This window comes from Ailuropoda melanoleuca, chromosome 4 (assembly GCF_002007445.2).
Source record: "Ailuropoda melanoleuca isolate Jingjing chromosome 4, ASM200744v2, whole genome shotgun sequence".
Classification (NCBI taxonomy): domain Eukaryota; kingdom Metazoa; phylum Chordata; class Mammalia; order Carnivora; family Ursidae; genus Ailuropoda; species Ailuropoda melanoleuca.
In genome coordinates, this window is record NC_048221.1 from 12,546,253 (window position 1) to 12,562,289 (window position 16,037).

At 59.6% G+C, this 16,037-nt stretch overlaps 3 protein-coding genes across 10 annotated transcripts in view; all 3 read left to right on the plus strand.

Moving 5' to 3' along the window:
• Positions 1-7,081, plus strand: part of MYO9B (myosin IXB) — a 65,761-nt gene extending 58,680 nt beyond the window's left edge. For 6 of the 8 annotated variants that reach the window (XM_034658003.1, XM_034658006.1, XM_034658009.1 and 3 more), the window contains 11 exons: positions 43-154; positions 973-1,046; positions 1,533-1,725; positions 1,813-1,941; positions 2,233-2,338; positions 2,603-2,734; positions 3,650-3,773; positions 4,194-4,241; positions 4,593-4,735; positions 5,394-5,521; positions 5,642-7,081. In XM_034658003.1, coding sequence (XP_034513894.1) covers positions 43-154; positions 973-1,046; positions 1,533-1,725; positions 1,813-1,941; positions 2,233-2,338; positions 2,603-2,734; positions 3,650-3,773; positions 4,194-4,241; positions 4,593-4,735; positions 5,394-5,521; positions 5,642-6,057 — 1,605 coding nt within the window. In that variant the 3' untranslated portion in view covers positions 6,058-7,081. The remainder of the gene's footprint in view (positions 1-42; positions 155-972; positions 1,047-1,532; positions 1,726-1,812; positions 1,942-2,232; positions 2,339-2,602; positions 2,735-3,649; positions 3,774-4,193; positions 4,242-4,592; positions 4,736-5,393; positions 5,522-5,641) is intronic. The other 2 variants (XM_034658010.1, XM_034658007.1) reach the window with 2 other exon arrangements.
• A 1,385-nt stretch (positions 7,082-8,466) lies between these two features.
• On the plus strand, positions 8,467-11,415 carry USE1 (unconventional SNARE in the ER 1). The gene is made up of 8 exons (XM_002912712.4): positions 8,467-8,643; positions 8,987-9,036; positions 9,193-9,271; positions 9,362-9,514; positions 10,034-10,046; positions 10,487-10,514; positions 10,795-10,969; positions 11,216-11,415. The coding sequence occupies exons 1-8, from the start codon at positions 8,476-8,478 to the stop codon at positions 11,396-11,398; spliced, it is 849 nt and encodes a 282-aa protein (XP_002912758.2). The 5' UTR covers positions 8,467-8,475; the 3' UTR covers positions 11,399-11,415.
• Positions 11,416-13,633: 2,218 nt separating this feature from the next.
• Positions 13,634-15,935, plus strand: OCEL1 (occludin/ELL domain containing 1). Its single transcript, XM_002912784.3, has 6 exons — positions 13,634-13,791; positions 14,149-14,325; positions 14,462-14,661; positions 14,879-15,044; positions 15,295-15,348; positions 15,531-15,935. The coding sequence occupies exons 1-6, from the start codon at positions 13,723-13,725 to the stop codon at positions 15,651-15,653; spliced, it is 789 nt and encodes a 262-aa protein (XP_002912830.3). The 5' UTR covers positions 13,634-13,722; the 3' UTR covers positions 15,654-15,935.
• The last annotated feature ends 102 nt before the right edge of the window (positions 15,936-16,037 follow it).

Sequence of the window (16,037 nt, forward strand, 5' to 3'; positions counted from 1 at the left end):
GTTTCCCCTCGCCGCTGAGCACCCTCCCCCGTGGCCCCCCAGGTCCAGCAGCACAACGGGCACGTGTTCGTCAGCTACCAGGTGAGCATCCCGCAGTCGTGCGAGCAGTGCCTCTCCTACATCTGGCTCATGGACAAGGCCCTGCTCTGCAGCGGTAAGTGCTCCTGACCCCCCCCCAACCCTCCACCAAACCTCCTGACCCTCCCACCATGCCCCCTGATGCTCCACGACACCCCCTCAGCCCCCACCACGTCCCCAACCAGGGGCCTTCACTCAAGCCATGGGGTGGAACTTTCTGGAACACTGCCCTGGCCACGCCTCACCCACTCAGTCCTCCCAGTCACCCTGAGGCCCCCACCCACCTCTGCACCCTGCCCTCCACACGCCCACCTCAACAGGTTACCCCATGTCCTACCTCCCAGCTTACATGCACGCTGCTCCTGCTACCTGAACAGCCAGCACCTCCCTAGACCCCCGCAGTCCCTCCCCCATGTGGCAGGCAAGGCCAGTCAGCCCCAGGGGATCCCTGAGACACAGACGCAGACCCAGCTGCCAGGAGGGTCTTGCCCTGGGCACGGTCAGTCGGGTCTCTGGCGGTTATGTGCTCCTGCCGTGATCAGCCAGGCCTCTCTTCCACCCAGGGCCTCCTCTCTCCTCAGTCCCTGTGTATCCCCCTATGTCTGTCACCAGTACTCAGGCAGTTGTCACTGTCCTGAGACAGGGATGGTGCCCCCTCGTTTCTGGTCTCAGCTGGCTTTCTCTCTCAAGGATGGCCCCCCCCCAAGCCCTGCTCCTGTCCCATTGGCCAGGCTCTGAGGCCACTAACTGCCACCAGCTGTGAGCATCTGCCCACATGGCTTCCTTGCCTGGGAAGTGGGGCAGAAATTCGTATGTCTCAAGTTCAGAAGCCTGTCAGTGGGAACCTGGGGCCCTTGATGCACCATCTGTGACCTCCCCTCCATGACCTTCTAGTGTGCAAGATGACCTGCCACAAGAAGTGTGTACACAAGATTCAGACCTACTGCTCCTACACATGCGGGAGCAAGGTGAGCAGCCCCCAGGGCCAGGAACTTTCCAGAACACCTAGGGAAGGCCATCCCAAGGGATGGGGAGGAGAAGGTGTGCTTGGTGCCAGGCCAAGGCTGGGTGTCAGGTAGGAGCACGGAGCCGACAGGAGGGCTGGTCCAGAGCAGAGCACGCCCCGGTTCTGTCAGAGCCCCTTGAGGTCCCCGAGGCAGGGCTGGGCTTACGTGTGTATCTCCGACCCCCAGGCCTGCTCCTCCCTCCTCCAGGTGGAGGGAAGCCTCCAGCTCTGTTCACAAGGGAGGCCGAGTCCCAAGCCCTGGGGCTGCAGCAGGAGCAGGACCGACTGCCCTGAGGGAGCTATGGCTGCTCCACAGGGGGAGCCCCTGCCTAGCGGCCAGCAAGCTCACCTCCCCAGCTGGACACCCCCAGCAGCCCGTAGGGCGGGTGAGGGGCAGGGAGGGAGGGAGCCCACACAGGAGACCTGACCCCCACCTCTGGTGTTGCAGAGCGAGCCAGGTGCCGAGCCAGGCCACTTTGGCGTGTGCGTGGACAGCCTGACCAATGACAAGGTTTCCGTGCCCATTGTGCTGGAGAAGCTTCTGGAACATGTGGAGATGCACGGCCTGTACACCGAAGGCCTCTACCGCAAGTCAGGCGCTGCTAACCGCACACGGGAGCTACGACACGCACTGCAGACAGGTGGGTGTCGGGGGCAGGTGGACACCGGGGGCGGGGCGGGGGGCTCAGGCACTGCCCTCCTGCCTGCACTCACCGGTCTCCCTGCAGACCCCGCAGCCGTCAAGCTGGAGAATTTCCCCATCCATGCCATCACCGGCGTGCTCAAACAGTGGCTCCGAGAGCTGCCGGAGCCGCTCATGACTTTTGCCCAGTACGGCGACTTCCTCCGAGCCGTAGGTGAGTCCCACAGCAGCAGCGGGGAGGGCAGGTGGATGGCCACGGTGGGGGGTCGGAGCCACGAGTGCTCACTGTGGCCAGTCGGGAAGGCACAGCTGAGAAACCAAGGCTCGGAGCAGCTGGCCTGGCGCAGGTGCCTAGCCCAGGGCTGGGCCGGGACCCCCCCCCCTTCCGTGGCCCTGCAGCTTGCCACGCACCGGTCCCAGCCCGCACGCAGCGGGAGGCTCCCCTACAGCCCGGGAACGCGTCCGGGCCAGGACTCCAGGGAGCTGACAGCCTGGGCCCTCCTAGAGCTGCCGGAGAAGCAGGAGCAGCTGGCCGCCATTTACGCCGTGCTGGAGCACCTGCCCGAGGCCAACCACAACTCGCTGGAGCGGCTCATCTTCCACCTCGTCAAGCAAGTGCCTGCCACCTGCTGTCTGCGGGGTGGGGGTCCCCATCCAGAGCCCCACCGCGGTGTCCCTGGGGCCGGCGTTCTCTGGTGGTTCTGCCCCAAGACCTGGGCCTGTGTTCGGGGGTCTGGGAGGCTCTTCTATGGTGATGCCTCTCCACCCCTGCCCACCTCCAGGGTGCGGCGGCCCCGTCCCCGCGGCAACCCCAGGGCTCCGGCCTCGGGTCCGGGGGCTTCCCTGGCCACCCCTAACTGCCGCTCACCACATAGGGTGGCCCTGCTGGAGGACGTGAACCGCATGTCGCCCAGCGCTCTAGCCATCATCTTCGCACCCTGCCTCCTGCGCTGCCCCGACAACTCGGACCCGCTGACCAGCATGAAGGACGTCCTCAAGGTCACCACGTGAGTGCTAGGTGCCGGGCACCCCTCCCCCCCACTGCAGCTCCTCCAGCAGCTAGGGCCACCCTGCCAAGTGCTTTTGAGGCTAAAGAACAGAGGAAAGGAGAAAGTCCTCCTGTCCAGTTGCAGGGCGAGGGGCAGATGGGGAAGCCTGACGTCCTTGGCCTCTGGTAGCAGCGAGAGCTGTCAGGAAAGAAGCAGCTGTCTGAGGGTCTCTTCTGCCCCCTGCACCATCTTCAAAAGTTTTCAAAGAGTTCTTCCAAAAAACTTGGAAGTCGTCAGACGTCAGTGATTAAGAGGACACTGTTTAGGCTTCAAGTTGTAAAACTAAGAACCTGTCACCCTAAGTTGTTTCTTGTGTGGTCCTGACACTACCCAGGTAGTGAGAGATTTGCTTCCAGCCTCTTCCAGCACCTTCTTCGCTCCCTTTTTTCTTATGCGGCTGTGATGATGGAAAGCCTGAGTTGTGACTGCCTCTCCATCTGGGCTGAGGAGCCTGCCCCCCCACTTAGCGCTCCCGTCGCACCTCCTGGAGCCCTAGGGGTGGGTGGCCTGCAGCCCCTGCGACAGATCACGCAGCCTCCCTGTTCTTCATACTTCTGTGTGCTGCGGGGTAATCCCCACGCTGCAGGGGGCTGTGAGGGACTGGTTCACTTTGATCCGCGGTGCTGCGCGTCCTCCTTCAAACCAGGAGGCTTGTTGAGACAGGGCCTCAAGCTCAGAAAGGTGGAGTGAGCTGCACAAGGTCACATAGTGCACCGCCACGGGGATGGGAGCCACGGCCCACAGCTGTGTCTGTGACCCTGCCTGGTCCCTGGGTCTCTGCCCTGGGCCCCGGTCTCCAGCCAGTGCCTCCCTAGACGCCAGGCCTTGATGCTGGCCGTCCCGCGGGCGGTCACTGAGTCCCCTTCCCCGCAGCTGCGTGGAGATGCTCATCAAGGAACAGATGCGGAAGTACAAGGTGAAGATGGAGGAGATCAGCCAGCTGGAAGCCGCGGAGAGCATTGCTTTCCGCAGGCTCTCCCTCCTGCGACAGAACACTGTGAGTGCGCGGGGCTTGGGTGGCGGGGTGGGGTCTCACTTCTCCACCCCTTGCACACCCTGCACGCTCTTGGCCACTAGCCGCCTGGCCAAGGGCCTCATGGGAGCATGGTCGGGGGTCGGTTTCCCCACATCGGCTAAATGGCCGCCTTCCTCGCTCAGCCTCATGCCGACTGCCCCTCGAAGGGCAGCAGGGGACCTGTCATCCACTCGCTGATGGTTCGGGTCATCCTTCAGCCTCTTCCACAGGGAAAAGTCCCCACCGCTGAAGTGGCCCCGCACTGGGGCGGGGGGACTTGCAGGGGCAGGTCCTGGGCTCCCATGGGAGGACCCTGTCCTTGTCCCCGCAGTCCGATGTGGCTCAGTGCCTGTGTGGTGGTCGTGGCCCTGTGTGGTCACCCTCTGTTCGTCTCTTCCCCAGCCATGGCCTCTCAAACTGGGGTTTTCGTCTCCCTATGAGGGGGTCCTGGTAGGTACACGTTCCGTGGGCCTGCCCTGCATGTCTCCGGGTGCGGTGCATGCTGGGTTCCCCTCGTGCCCATGGTCTCATAGGATAGACTGAGCATGTCCTAACCTTCTGGAAGTGCATGCTGGGGGAGGCCCGCTGTCTGCTGACCACCTGCACGGAGGATGACTAATCAGCCAAGCACCAGCCTCTCGGTCCCCACGTGATCCCGGGAGCAGCCTCACTAAGCCCACCCTCCCACATGAGAACTAACCACCCCCCACCCGAGCTGTTCACACCACCCTCTCCCCTCCCGGGAGCGCCAGGCCCACGCACCCAGAAGGGCCAGCCACACCTGCCGCTCCTCTCTCGTAGAACAAGAGCCCCAAGGTCCGGGCGAGCAGCGCTGGTGGCCCGGAGGAGCTGGGGGTGCTGCCGGAAGAGGAAGTGCCCAGCGGCGACGAGGACCGCGAGAAGGAGATCCTCATTGAACGGATCCAGTCCATCAAGGAGGAGAAGCAAGTGTCTCTGTCCCCTTTCTGCCCTGGGCTATGCCATCCGGCCCCCATCCCCAGGCCCCTCTGCATAGCAGATGTGGCCGTTAGGAGGCTGACGGACCAGGCTCATTCCCATCGTCCGGTCCCTACCTTATGGGGGAGCTGCTGTCCTAAAATGCAGCCTAGGGCTCTCTTTCAACGCCCTGCTTGACCACTGGGGTCAGCAGAGGGGTAGTGCCCAAACTTTGTCTTCTAGTTGGTTTTAGCTAGGGTGACCAATTAATCTGTCACCCAGTCAAGATGTGAGTGTGAGTAGGGATGCCATTAACATTATGCCAGGAGGACAGGTGTGACCTGGGCCACTTGGCCACCCTAGTCTTAGGAACAGGGTAGAGCACTCTGGCAGAGGGAACAACGCTTGCAAAGGCCCTGAGGCAGGAGCCTATCACTAGCTCAGTACAGGGCCAGGTGGACGGCTTCCCTCAGCAGCCTGACACAGTCTTCCCCGGAGTTTCTTTGGGCCAGGTGTGATTTGGGGATGGGTGTCAGGGGTGCTGAGGGCAGGGACTCCCATCCAGGACCAGGAAGGCCTGTTCTGCCCCCTGCTGGCCTGGCACTCTTGTTGGGTGGTCTTTCACCCTGGGAACAGCCTTGGACACCATGACCCCCTACCCCCCAGGGAGGACATCACCTACCGGCTGCCGGAACTGGACCCTCGGGGCTCCGACGAGGAAAACCTGGACTCAGAAACGTCGGCCAGCACTGAGAGCCTGTTGGAAGAGCGGGCCGGGCGGGGGGCCTCAGAAGGTCAGTATTAAGGCAGCGTCTGCTTTTCTCCTTCCCATGTCCACCACCGGCAGGCCCGGGGGCAAGGGTCCGTCTACTGGCCCCGAAGCTGCAGTAACCCTGCCGTCTGTCTCTCAAAAGGGCCCCCCGCGCCTGCTCTCCCCAGCCCCGGCGCGCCCGCCCTGAGCCCCCTCCCCGTGGCAGCCGCCCCTCCACGACGAAGGCCGTCGTCCTTCGTGACGGTCAGAGTGAAGACCCCCCGGCGGACCCCCATCATGCCCACAACCAACATCAAGCTCCCACCCGGCCTGCCCTCCCACCTCCCCGGCCGGGCACCGGGTGCCCAGGAGGCTGCTGCCCCAGTGAGGCGCCGAGAGCCGCCTGCCCGCCGCCCGGACCAGGTACACTCTGTGTATATCACACCCAGCGCTCACCTGCCCGTGCAGGGCACACGGGAGCCCCTGGATGAGGATGACCGGCCTCCTGGGGCCAAGCGGAGGTACTCAGACCCCCCGACCTACTGCCTGCCCCCCACCTCGGGCCAGGCGAATGGCTGAGGGCCCACAGTGCCGGAGTCCCCGCGAGTCTGAGGACCAGCCGGTGCCAGAGCTGGGCACTGAGCTGCAGAGCCAGCGTTTGGCTGAGAAGGATCCCGAATGAAAAGCTCCAAGACAATGTGAGGTGGGCACCAGGCCCAAGTGCAGAGTCCAAGCAGGGAGAGGCCGGCCAAGGCCCGGCCGCCCTTGCTGAGCCCCCACGCCACATAGATGTGCCCACCCAGAGCACCAAATCATGGTGGGCGGCCTGGCAACTGGCATCTCCCACTTCCCTCTTTGTTTTATAGGGTAACTGTTTCTTTGTGCGTGGTTTACATAACTTTAAACTATAACAGCCTTAACAAGAGACCAAATTGTTTTTTATACGTGTATGTACAAACTTTTATATTAACGCCCTACATCTCCCTTATAACCTGGACTTGAGTCTTCAGAGCAAAGCCTGCATAGCCGCCACACGTCGGGGGCTCAGACCCGCCCTGAGGACGGCCTAGGGTCTGAGGACCGGGGCCTCGCACAAGAGATTTGGACCGTTGGGGCCCCCGACTGCCCCAGGTGTGTCTCGGACGCATCCCCTGGCCAGCTGGCATGCATCTGAAGGAGCGTTGGAGCCTCTCTGGGGATCAGGCTGGTGGCGGGAGTCAGGACACGAGGGGCTCGGTTGGCAGCCTCCACCTGCAGCCTCCACCACAGACCTCACATCCCAGGGAGACTTGAATGTGGCCGTCACTCTTCTGTCCGCCGTGCCCTGGACTCAGGAGGCCAGAGGAGGTCACCTTCGGCACACTGCCCACTCTGTGTGGCCAACAGGAGCCACGACTCAGGACCACTCTCAGGCGGGGGGGGGCGGGGCAAGGCCTGGGTTGGACATTCCTGCTGGTCAACGGTGACAGCCTGGGGATCTCCGGAGTTGGGCTCCCCGTCCCTCAGGCTTGGCTCACTCCCCAGACACATGGCCACAGGTCTGGGACGAGAGGTGCCCCAGGTGCCCCACAAGCCGTGCAAAATAAAAAGTGCCTGAAAGGTGTTTGCGTGCAGTTCCTGCTCAGACTGGGTTCAGAGTTCGTTGGAGGAGGAGGGGCTGGGATGTGGGGATCCACCCTGTGGCCTCAGCCAAGAGGGGTGGGGGGGGGTGCTGTGCCCCTTGTCTGGGAGGACCTGCGTTGATCCTCTGGCAAACGCCGCTGTTGGAATTTCACATGAACTCCTCACACTAGAGTGGTGTTCTTGCTGGAGGTGCTTATTCATTGATCTGGAAATGGTGGGGCGGGGGGCGAGTTGGCAAAGAGGCTGTTGTCCTGGGAGCTGCCTCCTGTTGCCCTGTTTTAGCACCCAGCCTCTCCCCAGCTAGGGCTTAAATGTCAGCTACAAGGGCCATCTCCCTAGGAAGGGATCAGTTCCTGGTGGGCGCAACAGAGCCAGAATCCACACACCCCCACCATCCCCTCTCAGACCAGCTCCCAGGCTGCAATCAGATGGGCAGTTGTGGCAACCTGCTGGCAGGTGGGGCCCATGGGGCTGGGGTGCGGGGACAGTCAAGAACCCTAGTCCAGAGGGCACATGAGGGAGTTGGGAGGCTTGTTGGAAGCCACGCATTTGGGATGGGGTAGGGCTGGGATTCAGAGCCTGCCGCCATCTGCCCTCTACTGCCCCCTTCATCCACGTAGTATTTTGCAAGGCACCAGGCCCACTGGTGTGGCCAGGATACAGGTGACTTAAGGGGTGGGAAGAGGGGTGAGTGCCGCATGCCACGCTCCAATCCCTCCGAAGCTCTAATCCTTACCCTGTCCTCCGCAGGCATGGGGTGGGGGGGAATGTCACAGGATGGGCCTTGACTGCCTGGGGACTCAGGTGGGGTTCTCTCCATGGGAGTCTGGGCGTTAAGGGTGATCCTGCCCCACCTCCTACCCCCAGAGCTAGCTAATGTCCCTCCTCGAGGCAGGCTTTGTCACACCACCCGTTTCCCAAAGGAGGAACCGGGCCCAGAAAAGTTAAACTTCCTCAGGGCCACTGCGGGGGGTGGAGTCAGAGTCAGACCCGGAAGCTTATAACCACAAACTCTGGATGGGCCCCTAAGCCTTGGGTTCCTTAGTCCCAGGCCCGTACCCCGGGAAGAACGGGGTAAGGCTGCCTGGATACGGAGGAGTTCAGCGTGGGAAAGAACCCAAATAGGAGTGGGCATGGGGAAGGATTTTGAGTAGGAGGAAAGGAATAAGCAGAGGACATACTGCACATGGGCCTGACATGGAAGGACCGGTCCTTTTAACCCTTCAGGAAGGGTTAAGACGCTTGAGGGGGGAAAACGCGATTCAGCCCTTAGTAAATACAGACAGGCCACGGCCTCTCCTTGAAACAAAACATTAGCTCCGCCCCAAAGATGCAACAGCTAATGAGTGGCGGACGCGCCCGGAAGAAGCCCAAATGAGGACACTTCCGCCCTTCTCCAAGATGGCGCCGGCGGAAGGGGCAGGATACCGCCGAGAGATGATGGCAGCGTCGAGGCTGGAGCTGAACCTAGTACGGTTGCTGTGCCGCTGCGAGGCAATGGCAGCGGAGAAACGGGACCCGGACGAGTGGCGTCTGGAGAAGGTGAGGGAAATCTGTACTGCCAAACAGAGCCCCACTCACGGACTGCGGCGTCGGAGGCTAACCGCCACAGGGCCCTACGCCCCAGACCTAACAGCCGCTCTGACCACGCCTCTTCCGGCCGGCTCCGCCACGTCCACCTGCGGCTCCCGCCCCATTCCCTCGAGTTCGGCTAGCCCCGCCCCCTGGCACGTGGCCCCTCCCTTTCAGCCCAGCCCCCGTCCTGGCCCCGCCCCTTGTTGGCCCCGACGCCCCCACCCCTTACCCCCACCCCCACTTTGAGCAGGACAGGGAGGAGTGGAAGGGTGTGGCAAACCAGGGTTACACCCCCACTTTCCTTCCCCAGTACGTGGGAGCCCTCGAGGACATGCTGCAGGCCCTGAAAGCCCAGGCAAGGTGAGAGCAGGCATTACTGGGGCTTCAAACCTGGGATGGGAGTGGGGGCCAGGGCCGGTTCCTGTTGGGGAATCCCTGTGCTCCAGCTCCTGCTGAGACCCTTCCCGCAACTAGGGACGGTGGGCAGGTTTTCTTTTTCCTCTTCTCGCCTTCCAGGAAACCAGCCTCCGAGGTCATCAATGAATATTCCCGCAAGGTAGATTTCCTGAAGGGGATGCTGCAGGCAGAGAAGCTGGTGAGCCGGGGTGCTCGACTTCCTCAGCCCTCATCACACTCACCTGCCCAGGACCTGCCTCTTTGGTGACCCCTTTTCCCTCTCCTGCAGACCTCCGCCTCAGAGAAGGCACTAGCCAACCAGTTTCTGGCCCCTGGCCGTGTACCCACCACAGCCAGGGAGCGCGTGCCTGCCACGAAGACCGTGCATCTGCAGTCTCGGGCTCGGTACACCAGCGAAATGAGGAGTGAGCTTCTAGGCACGGTAGGGCTTCCTCCCTGGTCCCTGGGAACCCTTTGGACAGTTTCATGCGTAGGTGTGACCAGAGCAACAAATGCTGGCAGGTGCAGGGACCCCAGGGGGCCCAACAGCCTCTGCCCTGGGCCATCAGTCGGCTTCCCAATAGAAAGGCCGAGCCAGGAATTTGCTGAATGTGTAGGAGTTTGGTCCAGGGCAAAAATGGCACCTATCTAGTTAAGCCCCAGAGTTGGCCCAGAGCAACAGATAGGTGAGTTTGCCACAGATAGATGACTTTATCTCATCTTGCCACAAATAGACACGTTTTTCCATCTGTAAAATGAAATGACAAGTGTCTTTTTAAGCATTTTATGTGGATCGGGTAAACTCTTCAAAATATGAAGAAACTGAGGCCCAGAGGTCATGGGACTTGCCCGGGGCCCTGAGTGAGTGTGTGTTGGGGTGGGGGGGTTCTGAGAGCAGAAAGGACAGTTTGGGGGGACAGGACAAGGTAGGTGACTTCATGCCTCTCTCTTTTTCCCATAGGACTCTGCTGGAGGTAAGTCGCCCTGAGTGAAACAGGACTTGAAGCTTAACTGTCATGCTGCCTCATATCCTTCACCTGGCTCCCCCAGGGTCTTCCACAGCCCAGGGAGCATAGCCCCAGGGGTGTCACCTAGTTATGCCTGATGGGGTGCCAGGACAAAGGAGCTGGTCCCCAGAGGAAATAAAGCTGGGTACTCCCAGGCCACAGGGCCAAGGTTAAGCCAGTAGAAAGGACCTGGGGCCTGGGGGAGCCCAGATAGGGGTGAGGAAAACTTCTTAAAATAGAGGGCTTTTGAACTAGGGCTTTGAAGCATGATCAGGAGCTCACTGGGCAGCTGACTAGATAGGAAATGACATTATGAGTAGCAGACACATCGCAGGCAATGATCAGGAAGCCGGAAAACAGGAAACCAATTCTCTCCTTCTTCCTGCTTTGCCTTTTTTCACTTCCAGAGCCCCAGCTGGATCTGAGGAAGAGAACGTGAGTGTCTTCAGCCTTTGGGTTGGGGGGAAGGGGCAGCTGGACAAACCTTGGGCCACTGAGGCACCAAACCATGGGGGTTCCCACAAGCATCCAAGCCACCGAGCAAAAGCCACTTCGGGGGATGCTCTTCCTAAAAGCCAAAGTAAAGAAGGGGAAACGGAGCCCCAAGCTGGACCGTGGCTAGAGCTGTAATCTCTGGGTTCCTTGGGAACATGTTGGTCTCTTCCCCTCCCCCACCCCATCTCATGCCCACCTGTCCCCCCATGTATGAGGTCAGCGGGGTGGCAGGGCCCAGACCAGGGGATGAGAAACAGTCGGCCGCCGAGCTAGACCTCGTCCTGCAGCGACATCAGAACCTCCAGGAGAAGCTGGCGGAAGAGATGCTGGGCCTGGCCCGGAGCCTCAAGACCAACACGCTGGCTGCGCAGAGCGTCATTAAGAAGGACAACCAGGTGTGAGGACTGTGGGAACTTTCCAGCCTCTGCCCTGGGACATCCAGGAAGGCTTCCCAGCCTAAGGGCACTGTGGCCAGGGCTTCGTTGGATGATAGAAGTTTGATAGAAGGCAAAGGTGGAATACCCAGCAGAGGGCACAGTACCAGCAAGGGCCTAGAGAGCAGCCTTGCCCCCCTGGGTGGCAGGGAGAGGCCACACTTGGAGGCCGCAGGGCTGTTGACACGCTCCCCACCTCACCCACAGACCCTGTCACACTCCCTCAAGATGGCTGACCAGAACCTGGAGAAGCTGAAGACGGAATCAGAGCGGCTGGAGCAGCACACGCAGAAGTCAGTCAACTGGCTGCTCTGGGCCATGCTCATCGTGGTCTGCTTCATCTTCATCAGCATGATCCTCTTCATCCGCATCATGCCCAAACTCAAATAAAGACCCGTCCTGGCCCACCCTGGCTGCCCTCCGTCTGCCTGCCATCTGCCGTCCACTATGTCCAGCGCTGCCCTTTGGGCTGGGCAGCAGTATGGGAGGGTCTTTGAAGGTTCCCGAGAGCCACAGAAAACGCACGAGCAGGAGAGGAAGGTCAGTCTGGAAGGCGTAGTGACGCAGCGAACTCCCCCTCCAGTTCCCCGCTGGTACCTACCCCGCACCGGAAAAGGCCAGGCCCCAAGAAGCCGCAGGAGCCCCCAGTCTGGTAGAGTCAGAACCAAACACTGCCTTCAGCCCTGTGCGGTTGGGGTGAGGTTGGAGGGTGGGGGAGAAACAGGGTGGTGTCTGGAGGCCAGCCTGGAGGAGGGAGCGTCAGGGCTGGGCCTTCCGGAGACTGAAGGTGATAATTCAGAGACAGGACTTAGTCCAGCCACAACCTGAGCTCTCAGAAAACTAGAGGCTTCGCCAAGTCATTCAACAAACACATGAGGGTCTGTGGAAACTGCCCTGCCATGGTCATAGCCTGATCATTTCAGATGAGAACTGCGTGGGCACTACTCTGGAACTGGGACCCTGAAAGAGGTTGTAGAGTGAGAGTCCCAGGAGAACCATCAGTCCTGGGCTGTGCTCACCCTCACATCAGATGTCAAAGGCAAAGCCTATGAAGGGGGGTGACCAAGGGAGCTCAGTGAGGGAGGCTGGGCAGGTGACAGGTGCACAAGGGTGTTTGTTCCAGACCCGTGGGAGTGTGAGTGGGCACTATGGGGACAGGCGTGGAAGTGCCCACGTGGACCCCCGTCAACATAGGTGCAAAAACACCAAGTAAAACTTTTCATAAGCTCTAATAGGAAGTTTGTTAATAGCCACATTAATGCATCCGGAAACAAAATCATAGGGTGGAATCGTACTTTGTACGGTTCAGTATCCATTACTCAACATCCCTCAATAAACAATAAGCCAAGATAGATATTTTCCTCATTTAACTGCAAAATCTCAAGCCAAAGACAGCATTGAATTTAATGAACAAATACTGGCAATCCTGCCATCAAAGAGAGGAAGGTGGAGGGGATGCCCCCAGTTGACCCAACTCCCTCAAAGATTGAACATTGTCTGGAAGTGCTGGTCAATACAACTAGACAAGAAGAGATTAGATTAAGAAATGAGGAAAAAGGGGGCGCCTGGGTGGCACAGCGGTTAAGCGTCTGCCTTCGGCTCAGGGCGTGATCCCGGCGGTTGTGGGATCGAGCCCCACATCAGGCTCCTCCGCTATGAGCCTGCTTCTTCCTCTCCCACTCCCCCTGCTTGTGTTCCCTCTCTCGCTGGCTGTCTCTATCTCTGTTGAATAAATAAATAAAATCTTTAAAAAAAAAAAAAAAAAGAAATGAGAAAAAAGGCAAAGTTGTTTGCAGATGATATGACTACCTATATGAAAAACCCAAACTAACTAAAGAAAGCTCTTTCAACAAGAGAATTCGGTAAAACAGCAAGGGATTTAATATATATTTAGTTTCCTACATGGGGAAAAAAAAAGCCTGCAAAATGTATTGAACCATCTCACCTATAACAGTAAAAGAAAATACACTGTTTCACTGCTTGGTTAAACTACATCCTTGGCATACAAAGAGCTCCCAAAAATCAACAAGAAAAAAGGTGCAGGAAAAGAAAGACAAATAGTTTCTGAACTTTTTCTCTCACCAGATTAATCAAGACTTAAAACTTTGAAGATAAACTTGTGGGAAACCGGAACAGACCTGGAGTTACAGAAGTTGTGGGGAAACCAGTGTTTTTCTCACAGCTGGTCAGGGTATAATGATCTAGTGATTCAAGAAATATTTTTTAAAATTTAATTGTTGAGTAAATAAATAAGTACAAGTTTGCCAAAAGCACCAGTTTTTCAGGCCAAAAAAACCTGAGGGTCAGAGAAGGTGAGTCACCAGCTCCAAACACACAACAAACAGGTCCGGTCTTGTTGGACTCGAACCTGCGCTTCAAAACTGGATTCAGGGGCGCCTGGGTGGCTCAGTCAAGCCTCTGCCTTGGGCTCAGGTCAGGATCCCAGGGTCGTGGGATGGAGCCCCGCGTTGGGCTGCCTGCTCAGCGGGAAGCCTGCTTCTCCCGCTCCCTCCCCCCCTGTGTGTGTTCCCTCTCTCTCTGTGTCAAATAAATAAAATCTTAAAAAAAAAAAAAAAACACACACACACACAAAAGTGGATCCACTTCCCGTAAGGCTGGGTCCCGCCCCCTCACCGCCAACCCCGCCCGATCTCCCTAGGCCCCGCCTCGCCCTGTGGAACGACCCCGCCAGTTGGGTCCAGCCTTTGAAGTTAATGCACAACCTAGACTCGGGCACTTCTCCCGCAGCAGACCCAGGCTCGGAGACCCGGACGCTGGGACAGGTAACCCCGGACGGGAGCTGTCCCTGCGGCCCGCAGCTGGGGCGGAGGTCCCGGGGCACTTCTCGGGGGCGGTGTCCGTGGGCTTCACGCGCCCTAGCAGGCGAGGCTGCAGCAGCGCGGGAGTTAACTAGAGGCGGGCCCACCCAGGATACGCGGTGGCGTCAGGGGCGTCGCGCCTTTCCGGGTTACGCAGCCAGGGGCGGGCTGCTCGGAGAGCCAATCGAGTGCGTCTATGCAAATAGCGGCGGAGCTAGCGCTCCCTCCAGTAGGTGGAGAGTTGGCCCCTCGGGGGTCCGCCTCCCGGTGCGTCCGGCAGCCTTCCCCGCCTCCAGGCGCGCCCCTCTCTGGTGCCCGCAGGCTGCTCGCCGACCACCCCCCCCGCGCGGGGGCCATGGCGCCCCCCGCAGGACCCGCCCGCCGCCCCGGGGACGTCCGAGCCGCGCCTCCCTGAAGCCGATGCCCACCCGGGAGTCCCCCCAGACCCGCGGCTACCGGGGAGACCTGCAGACCCGCCCGCCTGGCCCTGGGCCCCCGGTGAGTCTGAACGGGAGGAGGATCCCCAGGCCGAGCCTAGGCAAAAGATTCATCCCCCCCCCACCCCCAGTTTGAAGGATTCTGGCTTCCCTATCCCCTGGTTAACTCGAAACCATGATTCCTGCGGCACCCGCAGCGATTGGTGCCTCCAGGCCCGAAAACCAGCGCCCCCCAAGCCTTGTGCGAGCGTCAAGCAGGAGCGCACAGGCCAAGGCCCAAGAAGATTGTATTTAAGGATGAGCTGCCCTCCCGGGCCCTTTTGACCACCAAGAAGCCTATTGAAGCCATCCCCACGGGGCATATGCCAAGGCCTCACCCAGTGCCCGACTATGAGCTGTGAGTGTCCCCCACGTTGTTCCTGATGCCTGAGAACAGGGAAGGGGCACCGAGGCTGGGGCTTTGCCAAATGAGTAAGAGTTTACTAAATAGTAGAAAGAGAAAAGGGGCGTTTGGGGCAGGGAGTCCCACATGGGCAAAGAAGAACAAATTAAACTGATTGGGGGAAAGGGATGGGTTCTTTCCACTCACACTCTGCCCCACTTTAACCCCACAGTAAGTACCCACAAGTGAGCAGTGAGAGGGAACGGAGCCGCTATGCTGCGGTGTTCCAGGACCAGTACACAGAGTTCTTGGAGCTCCAACAGGAGGTGGGCTCTGCACTGGCAAAGCTCCAGCAGCTGGAGGCCTTGCTGAACTCACTGCCCAGGCCCCAAAGCCAGGTCAGCCCCAGCAGAAACCCTTGCCCCACAGCCCTTCCCTGGAGTGGACTCTGGCCTCTGGGACACCCTCTGGGTCCAAGTCTCTGGGCCCCATCCGCCTCTAGGCTGGGTGGGCACCACAGCATAGGGACCAAGGTCAGCCCTTGAAGTCCTCACTGGACGGGTCACTTTGTGTATCTGAGCCTCAGTTTCCCCATCCCTCCTTGGGTTCAGCATTCTCTGAGCCCCCCACCCCCTTCTCCACTTGCAGAAGGAAGCCCAATTTGCCGCCCGTGTCTGGAGGAAATTTGAGAAGAAGCAGATGGTGAGTCATGTTCCCTGAGCCCCACAGCCTGGCCTTTGCACCCCGACCCTCCCATGAGGCTCAGTGTGCCCAGTTTCAAGGAAAGAAAACTGAGGCCCAGAGAAAAAGAGGCAAAGGGTGGAGCCGCGGAGGGCCAAAGGCCAAAGTACCACAAGGACTTCCCTGGGTCTTGCCCTGCCCAGGACCCCAGCTTCCTGGACAAGCAGGCTCGCTGCCACTACCTGAAGGGCAAACTGAGGCACCTCAAGATGCAGATCCAGAAGTTCGATGAGCAAGGAGACTTCGAGGGCTCTGTGTACTTCTGAGTGCCCTGGCAGACGGGCAGAGGGACACCCCGAGTGGCGGTCCCACCCTGCCCTCGCTTCTCTTCCTACCTCCCAGCTTTAGCTCCTGCTTTTACCCCCTACCGGGGTAGCTTTGTCAGATGCCTCGGCCTTTGAGACCCAGCTCTGATGGCGCCTCCTCCGGGAAGCCGCCCCAGAACCTCCTCAGGGACCAGTGGCTCTGAGCCCAGATCTCAACACATCCCCTGGAAGCAGGTCTTGCCTAAGTCTCTATCTCAGTATAATAAACATTTATGAAATGCCTACTGTGTACAGCTGCTTCACACTCCTGAGTTCACTCAGCTGTCAGCAAAAAATTGTTCTTCCATTTTCCAGAGTTAAAAATCGAAATTCCAGGAAAGGGAC

What these genes read in the sequence shown, in the direction of transcription:
- OCEL1 (XM_002912784.3), top strand. Translation starts at nt 13,723, where the DNA reads ATGCACAACCTAGACTCGGGCACTTCTCCCGCAGCAGACCCAGGCTCG. An exon ending in CGCCTGGCCCTGGGCCCCCG is followed by an intron (nt 14,326 to 14,461) that starts GTGAGTCTGAAC and finishes CGGCACCCGCAG; the next exon opens with CGATTGGTGCCTCCAGGCCC. An exon ending in AATTTGAGAAGAAGCAGATG is followed by an intron (nt 15,349 to 15,530) that starts GTGAGTCATGTT and finishes TGCCCTGCCCAG; the next exon opens with GACCCCAGCTTCCTGGACAA.
- USE1 (XM_002912712.4), top strand. Translation starts at nt 8,476, where the DNA reads ATGAGGACACTTCCGCCCTTCTCCAAGATGGCGCCGGCGGAAGGGGCA. An exon ending in ACGAGTGGCGTCTGGAGAAG is followed by an intron (nt 8,644 to 8,986) that starts GTGAGGGAAATC and finishes TTCCTTCCCCAG; the next exon opens with TACGTGGGAGCCCTCGAGGA. An exon ending in CTGGATCTGAGGAAGAGAAC is followed by an intron (nt 10,515 to 10,794) that starts GTGAGTGTCTTC and finishes GTATGAGGTCAG; the next exon opens with CGGGGTGGCAGGGCCCAGAC.